General features: G+C 50.8%; 5 protein-coding genes across 5 annotated transcripts; 2 read left to right on the top strand and 3 right to left on the bottom strand.

Annotated features, from left to right (window-relative positions):
• Nucleotides 1-1,359: 1,359 nt before the first annotated feature.
• Nucleotides 1,360-3,508, top strand: PFICI_06565 (uncharacterized protein; the record flags this gene model as incomplete). Its single annotated transcript, XM_007835146.1, has 4 exons — nt 1,360-1,963; nt 2,018-2,482; nt 2,557-3,308; nt 3,374-3,508. 4 exons carry the CDS (start codon nt 1,360-1,362, stop codon nt 3,506-3,508), a joined length of 1,956 nt encoding a protein of 651 aa, XP_007833337.1.
• A 585-nt stretch (nt 3,509-4,093) lies between these two features.
• Nucleotides 4,094-5,835, bottom strand: PFICI_06564 (uncharacterized protein; the record flags this gene model as incomplete). Its single annotated transcript, XM_007835145.1, has 4 exons — nt 4,094-4,765; nt 4,824-5,212; nt 5,287-5,500; nt 5,569-5,835. 4 exons carry the CDS (start codon nt 5,833-5,835, stop codon nt 4,094-4,096), a joined length of 1,542 nt encoding a protein of 513 aa, XP_007833336.1.
• Nucleotides 5,836-7,202: 1,367 nt separating this feature from the next.
• Nucleotides 7,203-8,274, top strand: PFICI_06563 (uncharacterized protein; the record flags this gene model as incomplete). Its single annotated transcript, XM_007835144.1, has 2 exons — nt 7,203-7,910; nt 7,984-8,274. 2 exons carry the CDS (start codon nt 7,203-7,205, stop codon nt 8,272-8,274), a joined length of 999 nt encoding a protein of 332 aa, XP_007833335.1.
• Nucleotides 8,275-8,856: 582 nt separating this feature from the next.
• On the bottom strand, nt 8,857-9,947 carry PFICI_06562 (uncharacterized protein; the record flags this gene model as incomplete). Its single annotated transcript, XM_007835143.1, has 2 exons — nt 8,857-9,490; nt 9,577-9,947. The coding sequence occupies 2 exons, from the start codon at nt 9,945-9,947 to the stop codon at nt 8,857-8,859; spliced, it is 1,005 nt and encodes a 334-aa protein (XP_007833334.1).
• A 908-nt stretch (nt 9,948-10,855) lies between these two features.
• PFICI_06561 (uncharacterized protein) lies at nt 10,856-17,989 on the bottom strand (the record flags this gene model as incomplete). The annotated part of the gene is made up of 4 exons (XM_007835142.1): nt 10,856-13,027; nt 13,086-17,294; nt 17,365-17,638; nt 17,703-17,989. 4 exons carry the CDS (start codon nt 17,987-17,989, stop codon nt 10,856-10,858), a joined length of 6,942 nt encoding a protein of 2,313 aa, XP_007833333.1.
• Nucleotides 17,990-20,591: the final 2,602 nt, after the last annotated feature.

The following is a 20,591-nucleotide window of genomic DNA, read 5'->3' as shown; positions in this document are numbered from 1 at the left end:
TTGCTCAATCAAGGCTGTTGTGAGGATGAAAAGTTAATTGTTAGGAGAAAGAAATGACTATAATTCTCTTGGCGTCATTGTGGCCGTGCAAGGCAGTCGATATGATCCATCACTTCGCAGAATGCGGAATACTGTGGATAACAATGAGTTGGCAATACGTAGCAATCCCTCGCTTCAGTTTGTTGCGATGCATGAGGGGTTTTCTTGCATTCGGTTGCGAGTTGGTGGTGGTTGGAGTGTTTTTATCAAAAGGTTGAACGTCATAGACCGACGGTGATCATTTCCCCTAATTGCAAGCTGAATGCGTTGACGATCCTCATGTCGGAAGTTTCCTGCCACGGGTCGACGGGAGAATCGTAGATGGGGCTCCATCGTCTAGAATTGCCCAATGTTCCAGCCACGGCCACGGATCGATACAGCGGATCTGATCGTCTTTGTGTTTGCGTGCCCAATCATGAATGAAAAATGGGTTATGCGATTCATGGAGAGACTTGGTGTGTGGGCATGTTAAGAAATCACAAGTGCCGCCCGGCTCTTTACACCATTGTTTGATGCGTAGCATTGAGTGAGGAAGGGAGTCAGGACCGCCAGTGGCCCCCAAGAAGCCGGCCTCGGGCTCATCTTATGTTTGACCAGAACCCACGGCGTTGTGCTGTAGGTGACGCCATTGCGAACCAACCATCCCGGAATCCACGGGATCGCCTGATTGACAAGCCCTAAGTTGATAAACTGCTAGGTTTAGCTAGCCCAACGGCCCGTATCAGGTTCACGTTGTACATGCTAGGTGCAACCGCGCGCTACCATACGCCGCGCTTCCCACCTACCTAGGCCGCAGGTACAAGCCGCACGGCAGCGCCGACCTCTTTTATAGAGTCCACTTGTAATCTCCAATGCCTTGTTATCGCTACGCGCCCTACATGTCTATACATGGGTCTCTTGGCAAAAGGACTTCGTAAACGTCACGCTAAGTATGCAGCGACTAATGGCTAGCTGAACTCCAAGCTTGGTTCTGTATGCTGATCACTTGAGAAGGGTGGATGAGGCTTGCGGCTAGAGACAGGGCTTCTTCACGATGTTTAGTCTGATGTGTTGTTAGTCTGATGTCAGTGGAAATAATTTTTAGATGTGCGAACTCGAGAAATTCTGAGGTTGGGACTGATTCTATTCTTCTTCATACACTCTTTTGGCTACCGCCTTGGCTGCTAGACGCTGTCGTTTTCACCAATCAATCGCCTTGAGCGAAACCACATTCTTTATAGCCATCGGCTAAGCGGTTGGCATTGTCATTCATTAAGAAAGCGGCCACCTTATACACTCTTTACTGTCGATATTACCACATTCACTCTTTTTTTTGCAAGTATGTATTCATGCAAATCGACGCCCTTGGGCGCTCTTCTTGGTCTGGCAACCGTTTCACAAGGTCTTTTGATACAACCTGCGAATATCCAAGCAAGCTTGCTTCAAAGTTATGACTATGTGATTGTCGGTGCTGGACCAGCTGGCTTGGTACTCGCAAATCGCCTGAGCGAGGATACAAGTATCAATGTTCTTGTTCTTGAAGCCGGCCCAATGGACTCCAGGCCTGAGAGTATCACACTGCCATCCGGTATTGGATCTCTTGTTGGATCGCAATATGACTGGAACCTCACCACGGTGGCTCAGACGGCCCTGGACGGAAACACTCGTTCATTGGCGCAAGGACACGCCGTGTCTGGGGCGACAATTATGAATGGCATGATCTGGACGAGAGGCACTCAGGCCGACTACGATGCATGGGAAACGCTCGGCAACGATGGCTGGGGATGGGACGATATGCAACCATACTTTCAAAAGGTTGAAAAATTCACCGACAACTTGGCCAGCTCCGAAGGTCTCGAAGTCACCGTTACTCCAGACAGTTCCATTTACGGACAGAGCGGTGCTGTTCAAGTCGGCTACTCTGAGTACTACTACAGTCAATTTAGTAAGATTAATAGGTACTATACCAAAAAATTCCCGTAATACTAACAAGGCATAGGCAACTTCATCGAAGGAAACATGGAACTCGGTTTGGATTTGGCAAACGATACCTCGAGCGGAAGTACCAATATCGGTGTCACTGTTCCTCCCGTGAGCGTTGCGGCTTCTACTCAGACACGATGTGATGCTCGCGCCGCATACCTTGACAGCATTATCGATCGAGCGAATCTACACATTGCACCAGAACAGCGTGTCACGAGACTCATTCTCAACTCTGGAGACGGTTCAACGGACCCGGTGGCCGAGGGTGTCGAGTTTGTCGGTACCTCTGGAGCCCTGAGCATCAACGCGACTCGTGAAGTCATCCTGGCAGCTGGTGCTGTATGGACGCCTGCACTAATGCAAGTCTCTGGTCTTGGTCCTACTGCAGTTCTTCAAAACCTTGGTATTGAGACTGTTGTCGATCTGCCTGGTGTTGGTAACAACCTTCATGACCACGGCATGATTGATCCGGACTACGCATGTAAGTCTTGTTTCCTTCTTCTCTTCTTTTTCAAAACTTGGAGGTTCGCAGGCTAATAACGTACTATCGTCTAGACTCCAACCCCGATCTTTTCACCAAGAGCGATCTCACTGGTGCTGCCATGGAGACTGCCCAGGAAGAATACAACAACAACCGAACTGGTCCCTTGACGGCAACACTTATTGAGTCTGTTGCCTACATGGCCCTATCCTCCCTGTCGAGCGATTCAGCCTCGCTGCTGAGCGGACTGTCCTCTGCGGACTCCAACACCTACCTTCCCTCCGACACACCAGACGAGGTGCGCACTGGTTACCAGGCTCAGTATGCAGCCATTGTCGAGTCCCTGGGTAGTGCAACTGAGGGCGTTGTCGAGATCATGGCAAACTCTGTCGGTACAATCCAGGTGACTTCGCAGCGCCCCTTCTCCCGCGGATACGTCCGCCCGGTCTCGGCCAATCTCGTGGACGGTGTCCAAGTTGACCCGCGCTACGGTGCCCACCCCTTTGACAAGGACATCATCGTCATGGGCCTAGAGTGGGTTGCCCGTCTCATTCAGACCAGCGCCATGCAGGAGCTGCAGCCCCAGCCAGAGGCCGCCCTCACCTCGGGCGATCAGTCCCAACTTGAGGGTGTCGTCAACGAGCAACTCGGAACCGAATTCCACCCCTGTGGCACGGCGGCCATGATGCCCCAAGACAGCGGTGGTGTTGTTGACACCAACTTGAATGTATACGGTGTCTCAAACTTGCGAGTTGTCAACTCGGCAATCATTCCTTTGATCCCTAGTGCGCACTTGCAGGCCGTCGTCTATGCTATTGCAGAAAAGGTCAGTCTCCCTCTAATTGTGTTCTCCTGTATAATCTGCTTCATTATTCTGACATCTACACCCAGGCTGCCGACATTATCATTGCTGCACAGCAGGACAGCACAACGACCGCCGCAACACGTGCGGAAACCACAAACCCTCTCGCTGCTGCCGTGTCAAAAGTAGCGAGCGCCCTGCCAACCCTTCCATTGTCGTTTTAGATGTGAAGCGCGGGGAATAATGATAGACCTTTATGAAACATAGATACTAGACTTTTTTTTATTGTTAATATACTCAATGAGAAGAAAAATATCTCAACTTTATACTTGGAATTTACCACCAAAAAGACAGGCATAGGACAAGCCTAATGTGAGTTGGATTTCGTCTTGTCAAAGGTGAAAGCCGCGAAGCACGAAGATCATATGCTTTCCCTCATGTGAATGTGAGAAGACACGGGTAGCAACTTCGATATTACAGCGGCATAAGATGCGATGACTTGGCAGCTGGCTTGGAAGCAGTCGGATGTGACCATGACCGTCGGTTTCGGAGGTTTTGGTGTCGATAAGCTTAACCTTTTCCACAGTGCACATCTGCAGCAGCATTTGACAGCATCGAAAAGTTTTGCTCCATTTGTGGAATATGTCTTAGTAGGTATGTGTTTATAACTAATTGAGATAATGTCTACAAGAAAAAAAACTCGCAATGCTCATTTTTAGCCAATCCATCCTCATCTATACTACTACAATGGCGAAAATCACCGCCATAGCGAACACACCTCGAGAAATTTACAAATAAGTTTTACAAATCTAGTTGGCCGAGTCCCAGTTACCAAGGACCGAGTTGTAGTGGTTGAAGAAGCCATAGGGGTCGTACTTGGCCTTGAGCTGCGCAAGGCGCTCGCGACGCCAGGGCTCGTAGCCGTACTGGGCTGTGAGAGGCTCGTCGCCCCGGGCATAATTCATATAGACGGACTCGACGGGGTAGCCAGAGTGCTCGGGGTCCCACAGCTGGTCGCGCCACGGGCCCGCCCAGTCCTGCCAGGCCGCGGCGACGCTGGCGTCGGAGTAGGTGCCCTGAATGAGCATGAGAATGTTGCCGTACTGGCGGTTGCCAAAGGCGGTGCTGTCGGGGTCGACGGCGAGCACGCCCTGCTGTGGGAAGATCTCGTAAAAGAGGATCGAGTGCGCGGCCAGAGGGTTCCCCTCGACGAACTCAACGTACGAGTCGGCCATCTCGCGCTGCTGGGCAATGTCGAACAGCTTCGTGTTGACCGTGTACACGTCGTAGCTGAGACCTTCAGTGCAAGCCTCGACAATGGCGCCGTGGGCAGCGGCGGTGGGAACGTCGGTCCATGGCACCATTGTCTCGTTCTTGGTAAGCTGCTCGATGCCGGTTTCATTGCATGAGTCGAAGCGGGAGGCGAAAGCCTGTCCCTCTTCTAGGGTTCCATGGTAGACAATGTTTAGTAGTATACCCGGCTGTTGGATAAGTCAGTATATTAATTGCTATTCAATTTCAATTTATCACAAGACCTACAGTAGCAGTCGTCTCATTGTAGGTGATGAAAAAGTCCATTGCCAGGCCAGGATCTTGGTCAGGAATCAGGTCGTTGATGGCTCCCAGAACGCCCTCTAGGGAGTCAAGTGTAAAAGTCATATCACCGTTGTAGTTTTGGCCGTCGTTTTGTAGAGGAAACGTCTCAAAGGTGTACTCGAGGACAATACCAAAGTTGTGGCCTGCTCCGCGCATGGCCCAGAAGAGATCCTCGTTCTCTTCGGCAGATACATCGATGATGGTGCCGTTCCAGAGCGCCACCCGGAGTTTGCTGATGACATCAATAATGAGTCCATATTCACCTTGCAGTCGACCATGACCGCCTCCAATGCTGGCGCCGCCGACACCAACACATGGGCAAGATCCGAGGGCTACGATTGAAGATTTTCTTTTAGCTCCAGTGTCGCATTGCAAGTCTGGTGTATATGAAGTGAGGAGCACTCACGCAATTCTCTACCACCATTGTACGCCACTGGGTAAACATCTCCGAAGATTGCGCCACCACCAGCAGTGATTGTGTTGTCATCGTGCAATGTGATGTCGTTAAAGTTCTCCATGTTGATCACAACGGCATCTCGCACAGTCTCAAACGTGACAGTATTTCCATGACCTCCACATTGTGCCAAGAAGGAAATGTTGTTTCCAGTCAAGTATTGAAGCTATGAATATGATCATGTCAGCACCCATGTTGTATGGCTTTGACTATAATTAACTGGATGCAACTTACACTTGTAGTGATGTCTTGTTCTGTAGCGGGAAGGAAGGCAACGCTGTAGGTAGGGGCACTCCACGTAGACCAACGGGCCGTGTCGTTTTCCCATTCCGCGTCGCTGGGATAGATGATTGAGGCTTCAGATGAGACTGTAAAGTTTAGAGTGTTTGCTCTTTTCTCAAAGAACCTGACAAGAGCATCACCACTGCTGGTGTGCAGCGTCGGAAAGGCCGAAACCGCCGATACGGCAGCCAAGAGGCCCAGTGGGGCGTTTGAACGCATGTTATTATGGTATGGGAATAGAAGCTGTTTCCTTCTCGGCCTCGTTCCTATCGCAACCTGAATCGTCAGGAGATGGGCGTTGGCTAGATGCTTATAAGATATCTGCTGATCATATTGAGAAATACCAGAATTCGTGCTGCCATGCTTCACGTCTTATACGAATGCACCCGACCAAGTCATTGTACGATCTCACGAAATCTTCAACAGGATGACTGAGATTACGAGCCATGGAGGAGCTTTCGGGGGGCTGTCGGGCAGAATCCTTCCACTAGCGAGGCTATTTCCTGGACAAAGCCTCAAAAATAATAGTGCTATAATGGAGTCATTGGAGCATGCCCGATGGAGATGAGAATCGTACATTGACGTCGCTAAAGATCTACCCATGCAAAAATAGAATTAATTGACTTGATCTCAGATTCTTCAGTGTTTCGCACGTGGACAACAAGGTAGGAGTGCACGAGGCGGCAGACCAGCAAAATGGCTTCGCATCTAAGTATACGCGTTGCATAAAGAGCCTATAGTCGTAGGCTACAAGGTTGATCTCCAGCGGGGCTAGGCCCTGTGGGGATGAAGCTAGGGCTCCATCCAATTCAGGTTCCCCGACACACGCCCCCCGCGTGGGCTATCATTCAACGTCTTTACGGTATCCGAGGCCACTCACCCGCAATTTAGGCGGGTTTACCACACTAATAGCTGGACTGGACGATTCCCAAACCCCTGGGCAGGCTTGTATGGCACTCTACAGTATGCACCCTTTTGGGCACCATACAGGCCCAGGGTACCTAAATTAGTCCACTTGACATCGCCTCTAGTAGCCTAGGGTAACTCCCGTGGTGCATCGTTCGCATAATACCATGATTTCTCTGTATGCACCCGAACAACGCAAGGAGATACCCCGTAGCCTCAACATTTAGAGACACGGGCACAATTCGATGGCTGCAGAAGGAGCTGGAGCAAGACACGCCAGTTTGCCAGACTGCGGCTGAACTTTCGGCTTTCATGTTGCATATTAGATCCCAAAAGTCCCGCCGCGACGTCATAAGTCAGCGGCACAGCATAGCTTCTCCCACAAAGGGGATGAGGCCCTGTGATTGGTGAAAGCTTGAGGAATGTTGCTTGTTGTGTAAGTGATATGCCCAGGGTTCTCATCCGCCGCCTCTTTGAAGTAACAGTTATGGCCAAGTATCTTTTTAAGACAAGAGGGATTCTTGTTCTTGTCGCTGCAAGATGGTGCTCTTGATGACTTTCCTCCATAACTACAATTGATTTCTCTTTTTCGCCTTCTTGGCACATTCAAACACAAACGACTTTCCACTGACCCTTCCACCACGACTAACCCTCACACCAGATCATACCATACAAACACTATGCCTCCCTCCAACGTATTGAAGCCAAATGTTCCCACAGGCTTCGGCCTCATGGGCATGACCTGGCGCCCCAAGCACACCCCCGATGAGCAGGCCTTTGCAACCATGAAGAAGGCCATTGCCCAGGGCGCCACCTTTTGGTCCAGCGCCGACTACTACGGCATGCCAGAGCCCACGGCCGGCCTTGACTTGATCCGTCGCTACTTTACAGCCCACCCAGAGGACGCCGAAAAGGTCACGCTCTTCATCAAGGGTTGCGTCGACCCCCAGACTATGCAGCCCAAGAACAAGCGCGAGCAAGTCTTGGCCAGCGCCGAGACCTGTATCCAGAGGCTTGGCGGCGCCAAGAAGATTGACATCTTCGGTCCGACCCGTCAGGACCCCTCCGTGCCGCTCGAAGAGACGCTGGGTGCCATTGGCGAGCTCGTCGCTGCCGACAAGGTCGGTGGCCTAGGTATCAGCGAGGCTGCTGCCCAGACCATTGAAAAGGCCAACGCCGTCTACCCTCTCAGCCTGGTCGAGGTCGAGTTCTCTTTATGGACTCCCGACCTGCTGTCCAATGGCGTAGCAGCCACCGCCAAGAAGCTCGACATCCCGCTCGTTGCATATTCCCCTCTGGGCCGAGGCTTCCTTACTGGCCAAGTCAAGTCCCTCGACGACATTCCTGAGGGAGACATCAGACGTCGCTTTGATCGTTTCCAACCTGAGGTATGATACTGCCAATTAGTGGTGACAAATCAACCAAGGAACACATGTCACTAATTCTCTCTCTTTTACTTAGAACTTTAACAAGAATCTAGAGCTCGTGGACAAGCTCAAGGCATTTGCTGACAAGATGAACGTTACCCCGGCCCAGCTCGCGCTGGCCTGGATTCGTGCCACCTCCAATTCGGAGCAGGCAGGTACAATTATACCCATCCCGGGAGCCACTTCACCAGGCCGCGTTGAAGAAAACACGACAGTTGTGTCTCTCTCGCCTCAAGACAAGACGGAGCTCGACCAGATTCTTGCTTCGTTCAAGATTCAGGGAGGCAGGTACAACAAGCACCTGGAACATCTCTTGTGGCAATAGAGTAATTTATCCATGATCATGAATAGATACTTGGGTACCTTCATACAGTATACAAACATAAATAGAAGATTTAGTGTACTCGGAAGCGTATGATCCACAAATTTATATCCGATTTCAAGCGATCAAGTAAGCATGATTGATGAAGTGAAGACGACTTAGAAATGCTATTATTGAAAATAAGTTGATTCTGGATCAATAACATGATAACTTGAATGATTCCTTATTGTTGTTTCATGAAAATGTTTATTCACAGCTTGATGATATTACGTGACCAATAAAGGCCGAATCGGTCACGTCTGTGATTCAGAAAGATCATGCTACCCTTGTTTTTAGTCAAGCCGTGAAGCGATAACATGGCTATTAGCTGCACTTACTCGGTAGTGCTGGCTTCCAGGAATGAGGAAATAATAATTTACTTCTCCGAGTAATAATTGAATTTTCTCTCTTAGTCTATTTAGAATAATTGACTTTGTCCAGACGGCCGAATTTAGTTCATTGGTGTTGCTGTCACCCAGAGACATATAAAATGCTTAAAGCTATTCGATCTAGACGTTTATTACCCCAAAGTCCTCTATTCGCGCTTTACAGGGTGACAACCATCTTTGCGCCGCTGACACCCTTGGGATATCTCGCAATGGCGGCATCAATAGCCTGCCACCCCTGGCCCACCACGTCGACCTTGACAGGCAGCTGGTACCGACCCTCCTCGACCAGCTTGGTCAGGTACGGCATGGCCTCGATCTCGGCGTCGAGGAAATCCTGCCCGCCGACCAGGGCGCCGTCCACGCCCTCGGGGAACCCCGCGGGGGGTCCCGTAATAACGGTGGCGCACCGCCGCGGCCCCGCGGCCTTGAGCGCCTCGTACACGGCCGGCGACGAGCCGCCCGCCCCGACGGCGTCGATAATGGCGTCGAAGCCGTGGCCGTCGGGCGTCGAGGCCTTGAGCTCCTCGGCGTGGTCCTGGGATGAGCGCTCCAGACACGCGGAGGCGCCGAGGGACTGCAGGTGGGCGTGGTGCGGCGACGAGCTGGTGGTGGTGATGTGTGTAAAGGGCAGGGCGAGGCGGAGAAGCTGAATCGCGGCCGAGCCGACCGTAGAGCTGCCGCCTAGCACGAGGATGGATTTTGGTTGGTTGCTGTCAGGTAGCTGAGTGAGTCGCGGCAATTGAATCTTGAGTCCGACGTAGATGGCTGAGGCTGCGGTGAGATACGTGATGCTGTTGCAAGTTTTATCAGTCCCCGGTATTTGAGAATAAATCATGCGCATGTTTCCTTTCTACCATGAATTGATATGGCCACTTACGGTAGCGATGCCGCCTCCTCCCAGCTCAATCCTTGGGGCTTCTTGGCGACCAAATTCTCTGGTACTGTGTAAATCTCTGCAAATGAGCCGTTGCCAAAGATGCCGTTGGCAAAGCTCATGACCTCGTCCCCGGCCTTGAACGCCCTTACATCGCTTCCGACTGACTCGACTATGCCCGCACCATCAATGCCTAGCACGGCCGGCCATGACTTGACCATGGCGCCAAACTGAATGTTCTTCCAGTCAATGGGGTTGACAGAGACAGTCTTGGGCCGGATGCATATTTCGTTCGGTCCTGGCGTTGGCTTAGGTACTGTGACGAGCGAGAACGTTCCGCCCTGCTTGTCGGTTTGGTATTGCTGAATAGACATGGTGGATATGGTTGAAGTACTTGGCAAGTGTGATACAATTGAGGAATTTCAAATGTTTTGGTGATTTATGTGATTGTGAGTATGTTATTGAACACGATATGACGGGGATGTTTGGAAATATTCTTGGCATTCAAATCGTACAAGTCCTATGAATGGCGACTTAAATATTTACCTAGAAAGCCAAACTTTGTATACTCTCATTTCGGAGATTTACCTGGTCCCGACTGATCGACATTGCTGGGCACGCTCAAAAAGGTGACAAATGATGTAATATGGAATGGGGTATAGCAATGCTGGTGTGCCGAAGGGATCCAACCCCCTGCCGTTCCTCCCACTCAGCTTTGTGTTTCGGGAACCGAAACAGTCAGTTCTATGGTCAAAGCTAGACGCCACCTCCAGCTCAGCTTCTAGAAGTCCCCTGCGTAGTTATGCAGTCAGAACTCTAAATGTTCATATACCATTGCCAGAGCCGACAATGCAGCTGCGGTGCATGGTACGTGTACAAATAGCCAGACGCACTTTAGCATTCGGTATTTGAATTTCATGAAATGAAGTTTGTCATATCCAAGACTTGAGAGTTGATTTGTCTTGTTGGCTTTCATCTGCAATTGCTCCGCTAACATATCTAAACAGCCAAATACTTCCAAACGAGACCAATGAGAAAGAACAAAGAATTAGGTGAAATAAGTAAAAGTTTATATGAATCCAATTCATATATGATCTATCGAATTTCATGAACAGTCTATCGGTCTGATTGTATCTACACCAAGGAAAAAAGGCACTCGCTTTCTATGTTACAAAAGAAAAACCACGGCCCCAGTTGATTGCATCTGGATGATGGCCATCCCACTAGGCATATCCAAGTGCAATAATGTGTGCGTGATACCAAGCTTGGAATGAAATAGCCCTCACTTCTTCAGGAAACCGATCGTCTTCCAGACATAGATGTACTTCCGAATAACCTCCTCGCTGACCGGGCCAACTGCAGCTAGAGTTTGCGAGTGTTCAAGTGTTTTTTGCGCATCCAGGACAAGACCGCCACAAGACATGCGTTTGTAATTGCTACCCAAAAAGTCTGCTAGTGTCGAGGCCGGATTGTCGCGCTGCGGTGCATCCTTGACTCGTTGAGTCCATTCCTCTAGGGGTATCATGTTTGACTTGGGAATACCCAGAGCGTCGGCAATGATTGTGTTCACTTTAGGCCACGGCTGGCCTACAGGGTTCTCAATGTGGTACACGGGGTGGGGGTCGCGGTTCGACAGAACCAAATCGCACAATGTACCAGCAATCTCATTTACGGGAGTCCAATAAACGGTTCCATCAACATCAGGCAGGGCATTGAGAGTTTGCGACGACTTGATCAAGAAGCCAAAGTGTTCCATAGGGTTCCAGTAGCCGCTGACACTGGACCCGGCGATCTGGCCAAGACGAACCGTCATGGGGCGGAACAAGTCAGGATGCTTGTGTAGTGTCTCGTCAAGCATACGTTCGCAGCCCCATTTAGCCTCGGCATAGCCAACCGGCAAGAGTGCATCAACGTTCACCCTGTCCTCGGGCACCAGCGTCTTCTTACCCTCCTTGAATGTCTTCTCGCTCTGGGCATAGTTGCCAACGACGCTGATCGAGGAGACCAGCTGGAAGCCAAATCGGAAACCCTTTTGTCTCTGTGCCGTGACGGCACAGGCGAGATCAATGAGGTTCCTCATTACGGAAAATTGTGACTCGAAGCCGGGCAATGGACGCTTTACGCTCATGGGCCACGCCTGGTGGACTACATGAGTGACAGACGCTACAAGCTTTTGATACTCATCGTTGGAGAGTCCTAGCATGGGCTTGGAGGTATCTGCTTGGTGCACTTCCAGTTTGGAGAGGAGTTCCTCGGGAAAATGAACCCCCTTGTCCTTCATGGCTTTCTTCTGGCGCTCAAATGCCCCAGCTCTGTTCTCGCGATTAAGACAGATCACAGTCTTGACGTCGGAGAGGTGTGCCAACTTAAAGGTGAGATGACCGCCTAAGCTGCCCGAAGCACCTGTCACTAGTACAACCTTCTCGTTGTCATTGGGCGTCGCTTTGCGAGACTTTGGAACTGGAGCAGAAAAGCCTGCAGTGTATTTTTCGATATACTGGTCAATCGTGTGCTTGCGAGCCTTGTCGGATTCGGAGAGCTCGAGAGCGGGACCGGGAGGCGCTTGTACGCTCGGCGCAGAAGCTTCCGCCCCGTCATTCTCGACAACGCTTACTGCTGGAGTGGTTTCAGCTTTGGCCGCCACGGGGTCTTCTTGGGATGTGCCTACCAGCGTCTGCTTCAGGTCGGCTACCGTCGGGCACTCGAGAAAGAGTGACTCGTGCTGAATATCCATTCCGAGCTCGTCTCGGAACCGACTGACAATGACAAGAGACAGGAGGGAGTCGACTCCAGCATCACCAAAGTTGGTATCGTCAGTGAGGTCATCAGCTGCCACACCGCTTTCTTCTGAAATGATCTCAAGGGCACGCTCGAAGTCGACTTTTGCTGTGGCATCTTCGACGTTGACTTCGGTAAAGGGAGTTGTAGCCCCCGTGGGCTCTTCACTTGCGCTGTCGGTTTCTGGAGTGGACGCTGTCTCACTGGATTCTCCTGTCGAGGCATCTGTCTCGGTGTGTTGAGATTGTCCTCCAGCCAAGAAGCGCTTGAGGTCTCCTACGGTAGGATATTCGTAGAACAATGCATTGATGTCGAGATCCATGTCGAGCTCCTCCTTAAATCGTGCCGAGATTGTAAGTCCAAGAAGGGAGTCAATGCCTGCATCACCAAAGACAGTGTTGTCCGTGAGATCATCAATAGCAAGGCCACTCTCTTCTGCAATGATGGCCAATGCTTGCTCCGCGGTAGGTGAGCCCGATGGTTGCGCCTTGGGCTGCTCGCGGTCCTTCTGCTTGGCATTGCCCAGTGCTTTGGAGAGTTCTGGTGCATTGACCTCATTCTTCTTCTGGGCTGGTTTCTGGGCTGGCTTCTGCGGTTGTGCCTGGTGGGGCTTGGCCTTGTCCTTGCTCTCTGCGGATAGAATAATTCTCAGGAGACGTCGTGGTACTCCTTGCATCTAAGCAGTAGCTTGGTTAGCACATGTACATCATTGTCCATCAATGCAAAACACCTACCGCAAATTGCCCAAAGTGTGCAACAACTCGATCACCATCCATGATCATGATCTCGCCGTGCCACAAACGATCTTTACCCTCAACCATACGGGAGTAAGTAGTATACTCCTTGGAGAAGCTTAGAGGTTCAAACATCTGAAATGAACCCCATCCATGGTTGACGAACACCTCTCTATCAAGGTCGTTGTTGTCGTTGCAATTCATAGCAAATCCAGACGACCAGGTCAGAGAGTCGAGCAAGCCCGGATGGGTGTGGAAATCTCCCTCTTTATGGAACTTGCTAAAGTTGAGACGACTCGAAGATTCCAAAGTCTTGCTGTTGAGTACAATTTCGTCCACGGCTCGATATTCATCATGGAATCGAGCAAGCGGTCTGATGGCTCTGTATGCCATGGCACGATTGAACCGAGCCGTGTCACCTGACACAAGACCTGCTCGCAGGACATCCATGTTGTGTTTCACATCAGCCATCTCTTTCTGGAGTTTTTCCTGTGTACTTCCATCGGTAAAGCGCACTGTGCAGTGAGAGTGCTCCTGGAGCTTCTTTTGCTGATCGAATGTTGAGAATTTGACAAAAACCTTCTTAGCAGAGAAGTCAGCATCGGCATGGGCCTGCAAGCGCTGCTCAGGGTCATCAGCTCGCAAAATGAGAGCCTTGAGGATAGTCATATCCGATACATTGAGGATGGTGTTTCGCTTCTTGTCTGGGCTATAACGCTCGAGCAGATGATTGCCCAAGCTCAGAGCAATCTCTGCATAGACAGCTGGAGTGCAGAGGGGTTTCCCATCTACCTCGTGGCCCTCGACCAATGGTCTGAAGTCCTTGCGGGTGACATCTGCCTCAACCACCATGTGCGCTTCATTTAAGTCGCCTGTCTCTCTAACGACCCGGTGAATGGTGGTGCTCTCTAGCTGCGGAGACTCGCTGATCACCTTGGGGCGATCGTTCTTGGGGCGATCGCCCTTTGCCAAAGACCAATTGTTGACGTATTGAATCCAGTATGGCTTCAGATCCCAGCTATAAGCTGGCAAAGGGATGACCTGGTGGGAGGCTTTGAAGTCAGCGTGGTATGCGGACCATTGAATATTGGCGCCAGCCATGTAGAGAGTCTTCAAATTTGAGGTCAAGACCTGTAAAGTAGATCTGCCCCTCTGCAAAGATGCTAGGCAGGTCATCTTATTCCCATGGACTGCCTTCACCATACCAGTGATAGCAGGGTGGGGGCCAATCTCCAGGACGGTACTCTGGTCAGTCATGATATGGTGGCTGTTGGCAGCGAGCAGTGCCCTCTGCATATTGACAGGCTCTCTGGTGTGACGAGCCAGGTACTCGGGGCCGAATTTGTCAAAACCGTCAACAATGCCACCATCCAATGGGCAAATGACTGGCACCTTGGCCTCGTAGAAGGTTGCTCCGCTGGCAAGCTCCTGGAAGTCATCCAAAATTGGATCCACCTGGGATGAGTGGAAAGCATACGGAACTTTCAGCATTGTTGTCTTCAATCCGGCATCAGTGAGCATATCTTTGTACTTGGCTATCTCGTCGTTGAGACCAGCGAGGACCGTTTCAAGTGAAGAATTGATGCAAGCAGTCTCATATTTCTCCTTCTTTAGGACATTGGCGATTTCATTGGTTGACGCCTTGACAACCAGCATCGAATGCGTACCGCGGGTACATCTCTCTTGGAGCATCTTGGCTCGCGATCCAACCAGGTAGACCATGTCAGCATCAGAGAGAACGCTAGCAACGTTGAGTGCAGCGTATTCACCAAGACTGTGTCCTACGACTGCAAGAGGTGTGGTGTTCCACGATGCCCAAAGCTTGCTGAGCGAGACCTGCATGCAAACACTGGCCAACTGAACAACCACGGGATCAAAGATGCTGACATCCGTCTCGGTGGATTCGATGAAAGGCAAGATAGATTGGAAGCCTAGGCTCTGTCCAATGCGATCCAAGCGACGCATCTCGGTGCGGAAGAGAGAAAAGCTTTCGAAGAGTTCCTTTGCCATGCCGGGATACTGCGCACCCTGCCCGGTGAATGTGAAGATCACCTTGGGGGATCCCTTGGGTCTTGTCATGCCTGTCTGATTCTTGAGTGCTTCGTCGATCTGGGTGCAGAAATCCTTGGTGTTTGTGCCGGTCAACATAACCCGATGCTGGTGGTGAATGCGGCGAGCGGTCGTGGTATACGAGAGCTGACCAATATCGATATCAGGGATTTCTTGCAGGTACTCAAGCAGAGATTTCAGATTGCCTTGTAGAGAGGCACCATTCTTTGCTGACACAGCTACAACGTGGTGGGAGCGACTATCAGCCGCAACACTTGTAGACTTCGACCTGACAGGCGCATCCTCGAGAAGCAGGGCAGAGTTGCCACCGGCGGCACTGAAGTTGTTCACAAACGCTCTGCGCGGCTTGAGCGGGTCAGAGCTTCTATCCCAAGGTGTTGGTTTCATGGCAATAAAGACATTTCGCTGGTCCATATCAGTGGGAAATTTGTGGTTAATCTTGGTCTTGATGCCAGCGTGGGGAACAATAGTGTTCTTTTGAAGCATGAGTAGGACCTTGATGAGACTCGCCATGCCGCTGGCAGCTTCACCATGTCCGATATTCGCCTTTGCTGATCCCAAGTAGAGCGCTTGGGACTCATTTCTGGGCTTCTGCACATCCGCAAGAGGAGGAGCAAAAGTATCGAGAACACTCGACATCTCGCCTGCATCGCCAGCCTGAGTGCCAGTTCCATGCATCTCCACGTATCCCACACTGTAGGGGTCGGTTGCGCTCTGGTTGAGAACCTTCTTGAAGATGTCGCGCTGAGCACCCACGTGAGGTCGGGTGATTGACTCGGACTCGGCCGAGTGGTTTGTGTATGCACCCAGGATGACGCCCAGAATGGGATCCTCGTCAGCGATTGCGTCGTCAAGGCGCTTCAGGATGATGGTTCCAACTCCTTCACCCCGGCAGTATCCGTCAGCCGTGTCATCAAAAGTCTTGCAGTTTCCAGTTCGTGAGAGGAAGTGTCCCTTGTCCAGACCAGCCGTCATATCCGGGTTCGTCAAAACGTTTGTCCCTCCGGCAATGGCCGTGTCGATATCTCCTCTCCACAAGGAATTGCAGGCAAGGTGGATGCCCGCCAAACTGGAAGAGCATGCCGTGTTGACCGCATAACTTGGACCACTGAATTTAAAGTAGTAGTTGATGCGGCCAGGGATAAAGGCCATATTACCCCCCGGAATGAAGTAGGTATCGATGTTCTGAGCGCTGTTCGTCTCGAACCAATCCTGGCTCGTGACACCGTAGAAGACACCCACACGGTCGCGTCTCGTAGACGGAGTAGCGTCCGGGACGATGCCAGCTTGCTCGACAGCTTCATACGCCGTCATCAGAGCAAGTCTCTGAGCCGGATCAATCTGCGGCGCCTCTCGAGGCGAGATGTTGAAGAAGCGCGCATCAAAGCTAGCAGGATCGTCTAGCCACGACCCCGTTGCGACCTTGCTTGTGTTCTTCTTCTTTCCCTGTGGGTCGACATGACTCTCGGCATGCCAGCGAAGAGGCGGCACTGTCTTGTGCATGTCCATGGCGCCATGTAAAACGCGCCAGAATGCCTCATTGTCTTTTGCGCCGGGGAATCTTCCAGACATGCCGACAATGGCTAGCTTGGGCTTGGATGGAGAAGCATAGTCGCCATCGCCACCAATGTCAACGGCGGGACCATTTTGTGTAGAGGTTGAGGGCAGCAAGGAGGCCAGCGGCGTCTTCCTGAGAGCAGCGTAAATCAATTGGTGGTCTGATTTGGTCGCAATAGGAACAATGCTGAAGGAATCGGGGTGGCCACTCTGGACGCGGTTCTGCAATGTCTCGATCACATTGTTCCAGCGGATAGGCTCCAGCAGGATATGGGCCACGGCGTTCTTCAGGAGCTGGCCAAATGTGCCATTCTCCAATGAGCCGGCGCTGGAAAAGATGGGGATAAGATTCTTGTATGATTCAGCATTGGATTCGCCGAGGATCCCCACGATATCGTCAACATCCTCTTGGCTGTAGAGGTGAGGAGCATGGTAAGGACCAAAAATGGAGATGCTCTTGAGTCCGGGAGAGCCCAAGGCGCGAGACCTGTACAGGAGGCCTAGAGAGCGGGGAGGGCCGCTAACAGTGATGCCATTTGGTGAGTAGGCGCTAATGTAGGGCCTGGCGGACAGTGGTAAAGTCTTGCGCAACGCCAATTGTGTATTAGTCGAAACTCAACCACAGAAAAGCTCAAGGCAAAGAATAACTTACAGTACTTTCACGGTACTTTTCCACCGCTTCGGCGGAGGAAGCACCGGGCACAACAAAGGACCAGCTCTGATCCAGTGAGTCGGATGGATCGAGACGCTGCGCCATGTCGGCTACGCGCATGCCTGTCCGGAAGGCGACCACGACGGCGTCTACCGCGATCGGCACCAGCTCCAGCGTGTTTCGGCTGCAGACGACAGCGGCCGCAGCAAGCGCTCCCGTGCACAGGCCAATGACTCCAGAGTATCTACTGTAAAAGTCCCACGAATCGGCTTGGCTATATATCACAAGTACCATTAGTCTAGGCTCCTCTGGGCCAATGTGCCCGATATGGGCCATACCTGATGAATACACTGAGCTGGTACAGGCAGGTCAAAGCCATGTCCAATGCGATAACTCGTTGGCCATCTTGCTTCCACAGGAGCAGGTCGTCCAAGGAGGTAAACCTCGGTAGGCGAGTCCTAACTTCAACTGGTAGGTTGTAGATCTCTTTTCGAATGGCCTCGTATGACTTGGTCAAGAAGTCCTCCAGAACTGGGTTCTGCCTGTGTCGCATCAACTCCTTCCGGTGTGGCTCGTTATCATATGTCTGGTCTCCGAAGAGAAACAATCTTGGTTCGTAAGGCATGATGAAGATATCTTGGAGCAGGAGGTTTTCCTGAACGAAAGCCTGTACCAAGAATTGAGGATGTCAATACGGGAAACTGGGGACTTGGCTGGAGTGGGATGATGTGTAGAGTAGGCTTGCTTGGTGTAGTTGATATCTAAGTAATACAAGTTCTTAAAAGCTTCAGAGGAAGATTGCGAAGAAATATACGATGATACAAGGCGACACGATACTTGAGGAGATATGCGTTTGTGTGGGATGATTGTTTTTGTGAGGGATGGTCTTGAATGTTTTTCTTGTGAAGTTATAATAGAAGATCTGAATACAAGTGAAAGAGAACACTACTCGACGATGTATATGTTCTTAAAAACACCCAAAAGTCAACAATATCTAGACTTTTGCCGAGAGTCATCATCACTGCATCTGATGAACAAACGTCATAATTCTCGGGAACATAAAAGTTCGCGATATGTCAGATGCGTCGCGGCTTTCCTTGATGTTGAGGCTCTCTACCCAGCTCGTTGGCGTGTCCCTTGATTGGCTGTGATTTCAACCCGAATCATTGTCTGCGCACGAGTATATGATTTCTATCTTTAGTGTTCAGTTGCAGTTTGCCTAGTCCAATGACTGTGCTGTGGACCTGATTTTGCTGTATCCTACCATTTCGGGAATCCTGTCGGTGACTTTGGACCGGGAGTCACAATTTTGGCGTTTGCGTCTCGGGCTTTCGCCAAGCACAAGAAACTGCTTACAATCGACCTAGGTAGTTCTTACATCTTACAAGAAACGGTATCGGTATTTTTCCTAAATCAGTTTTTTGTAAATATCTGCACTGTCTATAATTTCCGAGAACCATTGCAACGGTATTGCTCAAAAAGGTATCTGCTTGCCCTGATGCAAAACCATCCTTCTCGATGGATGAACTACGTCACTTTTCGAGAAAATTGAAATCTCGATTCTATCCATGGTGAACACTATCCAGGATGCTGAAGATATCGAGATGTTTCAGCTCGGCACCGCATTTCGAAATAATCGATGCGGCACAATTCCGAATGGCAATGATGGCTCCCGTCTTTGAGCACTACAGCTAGGACTATTTCTCAACGTCTGACTTAGAGTTTACCAAGATGCTCAGCTGGTCACGGTGCCAAGTATGGTGGTTTCAGCGCGAGGCAGACTTGAAGCGATCAAAGTCCTCCCATCTGATACCTACGATCTAGAATCTGGTGTTGAATAGGACCTCAAAGCATGGTAGCCTAGCAGCCAGGGTAGCCCAGCAGCTTGGCGGATCGTCAAGCTTTGCGGGCAAGGTGGTAGGGTTGGATGCCGGGATCGAGGGAAATGGGCATTGGGCCTTTTGGGTGACTGCTCAGCGGTCCCGATGCTTGTGCAACGTGAGAAACACATGTTTGCAGGGACTTTTGGGCGTGGCCAGATGTGGCCAAACCAAAAACAGAGTACTATGCAGGTGGGAAGCGAAAGAATTATGGTCTGATTGGTTGTCAGTCGGGTTCGTTCCTCAAGGTTGGTATCCCCAGTAGCGGCAGGCCTAGTCTGGTCGATCTGACGCTCAATCCGGGACGCCGCAGATGTTGTACTATGAATAAGTCCTAACCGTAATGGCCATTACCTGAAAAGGCCGGTGGTGGAGAGTGCGTGCTCTGTGCATCTTACTGCCCACATAGGTAGCGTAAGAAATGTCCATCTTGTTCTAGATACAAGATCCAGTGTACGATAAAGGCGACTTTCGTAGAAGTCATCCCTGGCTGTATGATATACTCCCTGGTCATGGCCGTCCGGATCCGATGAGCCGCTGGATTGGCAGATTGAAATTAATTCTTCGATTGGTCGAGTCGTTGGGCTTACATGGATCTAAAGCGATCCAACCTGGAATGCTTGCAATTAGAATGTGACGTCAAATCGTAGACCAAGCGCCAGGCTGCCAATTGCTGGCTCCAACGGGGCTTACTTACACGTGTTAGAGAGGATCTTCCGGGGGGGGCTGAATGGAATACGGGCCATTACAGTTAGTAGGGAACAGGGGACATTGACAGCCCAGCCAACGCGCAAACACTCTCAACGGGCTCCACTAGGCTGTAGAGCACATAACTTCTTTTTCACCTAAGGAATTGCACACAACAACGCTGCAGCTGACAATCTGTCAGTGTACGGCGCGAATGGCTTCAGATCGCCGATCGAGTGCATCTGAGGCTGGACTGCTTCTAGCAACGGCTACCACAGCCGCGCAACTGCTCAGCGGGGCCCTGCCGGTAAGCTGACCCTTACAGAGCGAAGGACTCTGGGGAGGATTAGTTCCTTGCACTCGCCTCGTCTCATATCCTGGGAGACATATGTGCACGAGATCCTAATTGACAGCGATTTAACCCGCCGTGTTTCGTATATGGCAGACAAGAAAGCACACCTTTAATTATTGTACAAAAAATATCTAAAGAGATGAATATCTAAAAGGACTTGGCACTCTAGTGCAACGCCAGTCCAGGGCAATTTCATCAATATCGGTGTCAGTGTGCTCCTCTCGCGTTCTTATTATAATTATATCATTGTGGCCTTGATTCTTGGATGCCCTGTATTTGTTTATATTTGCCCAGGAATTATTCCATCA

This window comes from Pestalotiopsis fici (genome assembly GCF_000516985.1).
Source record: "Pestalotiopsis fici W106-1 unplaced genomic scaffold PFICI_Scf_4, whole genome shotgun sequence".
Taxonomy (NCBI): Eukaryota; Fungi; Ascomycota; class Sordariomycetes; order Amphisphaeriales; family Sporocadaceae; genus Pestalotiopsis; species Pestalotiopsis fici.
Note: the sequence above shows the minus strand (reverse complement) of the source record. Positions and strands in the feature narration are given on the sequence as shown.